Below are 7,725 nucleotides of genomic sequence, written 5' to 3' on the forward strand. Positions count from 1 at the left end.
GAAGGAAAGAGGAAACTCAGATTTTATCAGAAGAACCCTGGAGTGTGGGGCAATGGGTGGTATGTGTTATTCTCAGATACAGTGTTGTATTCTGGACACTACATTTTAAGATTAAACACATGCAAACTTAAGTGTGTTCAGAGTAAATATTCATGGACGAGCTGGGACGGTTGAAGGGAAAGCTAGTGCAGGGTTCTTGAGCAGAAGCTGATGGAGACTGGCGGTCCCCTGCCCTGGGAGGGATGTGGTCCAGGAAGGTGCTACTGTGTCACCGTCAGGAAGAACATACAAACATACATGCACAGAATCGCCGTGGTGGTGCTTTCTTTGCCACCACGGGGCTTTTCTCTGACCGTCTGTGCTCGCTCCATGCTACTGGCATCAGGGGGGAGAGGCAGGAACCGGTGCACGTCAGGGATATTACTGCTGGTCTTTGGGTAAAGAAGCATCTGTGAGAAGGGGGCAGGGAAGACCAGCTGGCAGAAGGTGGCAGCGGGGTTTCAAAGCAAAATCCCATCTTCACGGTCAAGGGCAGGAGAAAAACTCGAGGACCCCTCTTGAGATGCAATTTTCTCTGTTTTCTCAGGGGGGCGGAAATATCTCACTGACCCAACCAGAGAAACCAAATGCCTGCATTTATAACATGCCTATTTTAGTTATTTTAGAATCAAGATTCTTTTTTTTTTTTTTGTAAGTAAAGGTGGAGAAGTTATGGAAAGAAACCCGACTCTAACTATAAACTGAACAGATGGGATAGTGGGAATAAAAACAAATTAAAGCAATATTGCAAAGAACTCTCAACTTTCATTTAAAAATATATATGATGATGTTTTTCAACTTCTCACATTCAACCTATGGGTAGATCGGGTGACAAAATGAAAAATCAATTTCAGCTGTGTATATTTTAAACATTTACCTAAATGATTTGGACTTACCAACCCAGAAGTCCAGATGAATGTATTAAAGTGCTATTTGTGTGTTTTTTATGAATTAAAACTTTATTTTATATTATGTTATAGACAGGACGCAGTTCCATTTGGTGACATTTCGTGTAGAAAATTGAACAGTGATCTAATTAGAACAGTAAATAGTATGGGTTTAATTAGCCCTTATTCCTGATGACAGATTTGATCAGTTGCCAGATATTTATCCCTTCCTTTTGCTTGACTGTTCCTAAAGTATTACCTCAAGCAGGACCGTGCACTGTGCTATAAATAGGTAGCTTGGCAAGAAGCCATGAAACCCACTGACCGGTGAGTCTTGGGTGGAATTGATTGGAAAATCCCTCCTTGGTTCATTATTCCATTTCACTTTTGAAAGTCCTTTCTACAGATCCCCCTCTTAATTTAAAAAAAAAATTTTTTTTGGTTGGATGAGGTAATATGGCCTAAGGGCTTAAGGAAGCCCGTGTAATATCTAGTTCAGCCGTTCTCTGTGGTTTTATTAGTATTAGGGTTTCCTTCATAAACGTTCCTGTTCTCTGACTTACAGCTTCCCTGTTAAATTCTCTCTGACTTGAACTTTTCTGTGTGTGGATGTGGTCTTTGTTTGCTTGCTTACAAATATTTAATTCAAGAATTAAAGTGTTTGCTTTAAATTTTTTTTTCTTTTTGCAAAATGCAGAGAAACAAAAACAAAAGAAGATAAAATCACTCAGAGCCCTTGAACCTGGAAGTTGCCACGGTGAACATTTTAAATTAACTCCCAACTTTCTAAATGCACGTACATGGTTACCTGTATGAAAAGTGATGCAGACTTCCCCTGTGCTCTAAGGATTGTCTTTTACCCCCTCCTTCAAAAAAATTATTTTTTGAAAAGATATTTTAAAAAAATGCAAGTTCGGATAAAACTAACATCTGTTATAGCGCCCCTTGGCTTCATCAGATGTAAGGTTTTGTCATATTGGCTTCAGATCTTTTATGAGGGTGGGGGAGCTCTACGGCATTCAGCTGGCATGCCTTCTGTCATGGACAACATTTGCTCCTAGCCTACATCCTCCGTTCTCAGAGGCAGGTTGCTCCTCCCAGCCCATATGCTTGTCCTTGTGGTATGCATTTTGTGTGTACACTCACATCCCTGTACCTTTATCCAAAGGGTGAAGAGATAGCAAATGTTGTGTGTGTTTTTATTTTAATGTAAATAAAATGGAAATTTAATGGAAATCTTCCAATCTTTTCCTTTGTAGCTTCTACCTTTGTTGACCTATCTAGGACAGTCTTGCCTCTGTCAAGTCTATAGACTGTTAATCTATAATTTTTCTACTATTTTATGGTCTCAGTGCTTTTAATAAAAATTCTAATATATCTGGAAATCATTTTGGTGTATTTTATGAAAAAGTCATTTATTTTTTTAAAAAATTTATTTATTTTGGTGGGGGGAGAGGCAGAGAGAGAATCTCAAGCAGACTCCACACTGAGCATGGACCCTGACGTGAGGCTTGATCTCATGGCTCAGAGATCATGACCTGAGCCAAAACCAGGAGTCAGATGCTTAACCAACTGAGCCACCCAGGTGCCCTGGTTTTTGTTTTATTTTTTATTTATTTATTTATTTATTTATTTATTTATTTATTTATTTAAAGATTTTATTTATTTATTTGACAGAGAGAGAGACACAGCGAGAGAGGGAACACAAGCAGGGGGAGTGGGAGAGGGAGAAGCAGGCTTCCTGTGGAGCAGGGAGCCCGATGCGGGGCTCGATCCCAGGACCCTGGGATCATGACCTGAGCTGAAGGCAGACGCTTAACGACTGAGCCACCCAGGTGCCCTGGTTTTTGTTTTATTTTTAAAAACATTCATCACACTGACTTGTGGTTCCATCCCACCTCCTTATACTTGAGTCTATTTCTGGACTCTTTTTTTTTTTTTTTAATTTAGTAGATTTTCACTGTTTATCGCTATGCCAGCTCTCTACCCTTAATTGAGACAATTTTGCTCCAATTTCCCTTCTTTTACAGTTTTTTTCTTGGCTCTTACAGACTTTTACTCCACCAGATGAACTTTGGAATCATTTTGTTGGGTTCAAAAAAAATTCCCTTGGGGATTTTGATTGGAGTTGTTATAAATTTATAAGTTAATTTGGAGAGAATTAGCATTTTATAGTTTCGAGACTACCCATTTAGGACTATGTACGTTTCTTCTACTCTAGGCCCTTTAGTGAAGTTTTGTAATTTTATGGAAGTAATACACATCATTTCTTCTCATATCTACATCTACATCTGTCTATACATTTTTAACATATGCCTGTCCTCCTCTTTTCTCTAGAGTATCCCAACATAAGTCAACGGTAGCCATTCCAGAACACTAATTAAACCCAATTAATTAGTTGGTTTAATTAGTGGACCCTTCTCTATTTTCTTGGATCCCCAAGGCTTTAGTTACTTTGTTTTCTTGGGATGGAGCCCTTTTCAGGAGATTCCACAAATCCTCATGCAAGATAATTTACTTGGAGCTAGCGCCCATCTGTCTGACAGAAGGGCAAACCAGGATTTCAGTGGCGAGAAGTCTTAGGTACATGCTGGGACCCTGCTGTGTAGGTTATAAAACATAACTTAGCCTATTTAAATTTTGGAATGATAAAATTTCAGATTTAAAACTGACCTTAGAAGCTGCCTGGACAAAACCTTCATAACGTGGAAGGGTACTTATGTGACACTAGTTTCCATATAAAACTCTGTGTGTGTGTGTGTGTGTGTGTGTGCGCGCTTAATGTAGCCATTCCAAAGCAAAGCATCTCTAGGCAACCTTCTCCTCTGAACAGCTTAGAATAAGACTCTGGAAAAACTGGAGAAGCTTGGGGATAGTTCTGGCACATTTGTCTATAATTCATTGTGTTTTTTCACATTCTAGACCTCAAGAAACACTCGTTCAGATGAAGACAAAGACAGCAACTGGGATGCTTGGGGCAGCTGGAGTGACTGCTCGAGGACTTGTGGGGGAGGGGCATCATACTCTCTGCGGAGGTGCTTGACTGGGAGGTAAGTGGTGGTTTTACCTGCTCTTCTCCGTGGATGTCAATGCCTTTGAAGGGTGGGGCTGGGGAGACAGCTTGGCTTCTTGACTTCGGAAAGGTATTAGGATGGTGATATGACATCTGCTATATATAAATATTAGTCATCCTCAAGTTACCATATTTAAATAGTAATGGCCCCATTTTCATGAGTGCGGTCATAGTCCATCCACGTGAGACTCCCAGCTCAAAGGAGCCTGGGGCACTAGATACTTTAAGCTTTGCAGGAGGGAAGGCCGGCATGTTAAGTCACTTGCCTCAAATTGTCAAGACTAGGGATAATGGCTCAAGTCTTCTGGGTTCTACCCTTGAGTTATTTCAATTTTAGTTCTTCTCTTGTTCACTTTCTCTGAGCAACCCATCGATTAAGAAGGTAATGCAAGTTCTGTTTTCACACCTTAGGTACGCTTATATTAAATAATGTGTTAAAATGTAAGATCTGCTTCTTAAAAAACCCATGTTTGTAAGAAGCTCACACGTGTCACTGATTTTGGGACAATTTGAGGTAATCCTTCATAGGGCAGTTTAAATCCCAGCCAAGAATTTACCTTTGCTGTCAGGTAAGACAGAGCCCCAGGTTGATGAAACCTGATGTCCTGGTTCTGGACCAAAGGAAGGCTCCAGGATCATGGCAGCCGTCTTCAGATTTGGGATATTGTAAAGCAAAAGTGTAAGTTGATTTTCCCTGAGTAGTGTCAAGGTATAGATCAGAAATGCAGGGAGAACATATTTTGTCTGGCTCATCTTGGGATTCATTGATGTCACTGTTTCATGGGATATTAAAGAGTGACCACATACATCCTCCAGTTTCATTGAGACAGTGCACGGTGGGACAGGTGGGAGATTGTGATGTGGCCTTGAGAAGGAGGACTCTTAGTTCACTGCAGGACAGCAGGGGGAGGCTGTTGGAGGCGCTGTTGGTGACATTACCTCAGGCTGAGTTTCAACTCAGGGCACTGGGCTCTAAGTGAATGGTTGCACAACTGAATCCAGGGATTAGTCTTGCGTAGACAAACTGGTATACCTGCTTCCCCTATATTGTTACCTTGGGGAGGAAACGAAGACCCTGTTACTCTAAGTGCATCATGCTGTGTGGAAGGATGACAGGATATTATGGTGTACTGGCATGTATTGATCCCAGTGAAGCCTACAGTAGGAGGGCCGTGTGCCTGTGGGCAAGGGTCAGGGAGGGACTTCTCATGTGTGGAATAAGATTTTTCCCACTGCCGTTCAGTCACTTGGGGGAGAAGTTTCCAGCATAGAATCTGGTGTCCAGAAGGTAAGACTTTAGCACCACTCTGTGGCCTCCAAATCTGAGGGGTCTGAATAATTTGCAATCAGTGGTGGGGTTCAGTTGGAAAAGGAGTGGGGTTTATTTGTGTTTGTCTTTTTTTTAATAGTATGTACTTGTATTTGTTAAAAAGAATTGGATGAATATATCGAAGACCATGAATGACCACTTTCATCATTTTGTCATGCAACCAAAATGCTTACATATTTATTGGTTATTTTGTTAATTAAAAAATAACTTCGATTTTGTCTGGAATATAATTTTGCTAAGTGATCTATTTTAGTGTGTGTATGAATGTGCATCTTCTCTTTCCTAACTGGGGTCAGCTGATCATTAAACACTTCGGATAAGGAAGGGAGGTTGCTAAGATGCTTCTGTCTTTTCTGCACCTATTCAGGAAGGGCAATTTGGGCATGAGGAGAGCAACAGAACGAGGAGGTCTGTCTTGACATCAGTGAGCATGTCTCGGTGCTCTGTGGTTTGGCAGATGTTTAAAGCTGCCTCCTTCTGTTGTGAACACTTTGATGGATTTCTCTGAAGCACTATTTCCTCTTTTCTCCCAGTCCCTTGGCATATCTTGCCAGCAGTGACCTTGAAATGTGCTGTTCACAATCCTGACTTGGTAATACTGTTCTTCCCTCAACTCTTGGACCACTAGGCATACTCCAGGTGTCCCCCTGTTGATGTCTACTCACCCCTCAGTGGTCATCTCGGCAGGTTCCTAAGACAGCTCTATGCTGCCTGTCTTGCATGTGGCCCACCCCTGGCTCACCAGAAACCCTCCTGTGAACTTTGCTAAACAAACTCTTGAAGTGCTGGGATTCATTGCAGCAATACCTACTCTTCATACACAGGCGCTGTGACCAAACTCTCTGCCCTTAAATTTCTCAGGTATGAATTAGCCACCAACCAACTGCAGGAGACACGGGTTGAACTCTTTAAGTCTTGTCCCTAAAATTTCATCCCCTTGATTTGGAGTTAGCAGATTGAAGCCCTCATCCCTTTTCTTTCTTGGTGGGGCAGAGTGAAAAGTAGGATCATAGCACACATTTCTCAAAGAAATCTTCAGAAATCCTTCCTCTATATAATTCTCTACTGAGGTGTCTTCAGCACCAGACCCTTTTAAAAATAAAGCCATCTATCTATCTATCTATCTATCTATCTATCTATCTATCTATCTATCTATCTATCTATCATCTATCATCTATCTATCATCTTCCAGTATAGTTAACATACAGGTTAGATTAGTTTCAGGTGTATAGTATAGTGACCCAGCAGTTCTGTACACTACTCCATGCTCATCATTATAAGTGTACTCTTAATCCCCTTCACCTGTTTCTCCCATGCCCCCACCCACCTCATTTCTGGTGACCATCCGTTTGTGCTCTCTACTTAGGAGTCTGTTTTTTTGGTTTGTTTCTTGTTTTCTTTGTTTGTTTTGTCTCTTAAATGGTATTTGTTTTTCTCTAACTTATTTCACTTAGCATTATACTCTCTAGATCCATCCATGTTGTTGCAAATGGCAAGATTTCATTCTTTTTTTATGGCCAGGTAATACTTTATTGTGAACACGTCTTCTTTATCTATTCATCTATTGTGGGCACTTGGGCTGCTTCCATAATTTGGCTATTGTAAATAATTCTGCAATAAACATAGGGGTGCATATATCTTTTAAAATTAGTGTTTTCATTTTCTTTGGGTAAATACCCACTACGGAATTACTGGATCTTTTGGTAGTTCTATTTTCAATTAAAAAAAATCTTCATACTGTTTTCCACAGTGGCCGTACCAGTTTGCAGTCCTGCCAACAGTGCATGAGGGTTCCTTTTTTCCCACATCCTTACCAACAATTGTTGTTTTCTGTGTTTTTAATTTTAGCCATTCTGACAGGTGTGATGTGATATCTCATTGTGGTTTTGGTTTGTATTTCCCTGATGTTGATGAGTGATATTGGGCATCTTTAATGTGTCTGTTGACCATCTGTAGGTCTTCTTTGGAGAAATGTCTCTTCATGTCTTCTGCCCATTTTTTTTTTTTTCCATGCAGAACGTGCCCTCTTTAATACCCATCACCAGGCTAACCCATCCTCCCACCCCCCTCCCCTCTAGAACCCTCAGTTTGGTTTTCAGAGTCCATCATCTCTCATGGTTTGTCTCCCCCTCTGATTTCCCCCCTTCATTCTTCCCCTCCTGATATCTTCTTCTTCTTCTTTTTTTTTTCTTAACATATATTGCATTATTTGTTTCAGAGGTACAGATCTGTGATTCAACAGTCTTGCACAATTCATAGTGCTCACCATAGCACATACCCTCCCCAGTGTCTATTACCCAGCCACCCCATCCCTCCCACCCCACCCCCCACTCCAGCAACCCTCAGTTTGTATCTTGAGATTAAGAATTTCCTCAGATTAAAAATATCCTCATACC

General features: G+C 40.9%; 1 protein-coding gene across 1 annotated transcript in view; it reads left to right on the forward strand.

The window, feature by feature from the left end:
• Window positions 1-7,725, forward strand: part of ADAMTSL3 (ADAMTS like 3) — a 235,757-nt gene that overhangs the window by 1,586 nt on the left and 226,446 nt on the right. The window contains exon 2 of the mRNA XM_081831893.1: window positions 3,849-3,976. Coding sequence (XP_081688019.1) covers window positions 3,849-3,976 — 128 coding nt within the window. The remainder of the gene's footprint in view (window positions 1-3,848; window positions 3,977-7,725) is intronic.

This window comes from Leptonychotes weddellii, chromosome 9 (assembly GCF_054177405.1).
Source record: "Leptonychotes weddellii isolate Sample4059 chromosome 9, ASM5417740v2, whole genome shotgun sequence".
Lineage (NCBI taxonomy): Eukaryota > Metazoa > Chordata > Mammalia > Carnivora > Phocidae > Leptonychotes > Leptonychotes weddellii.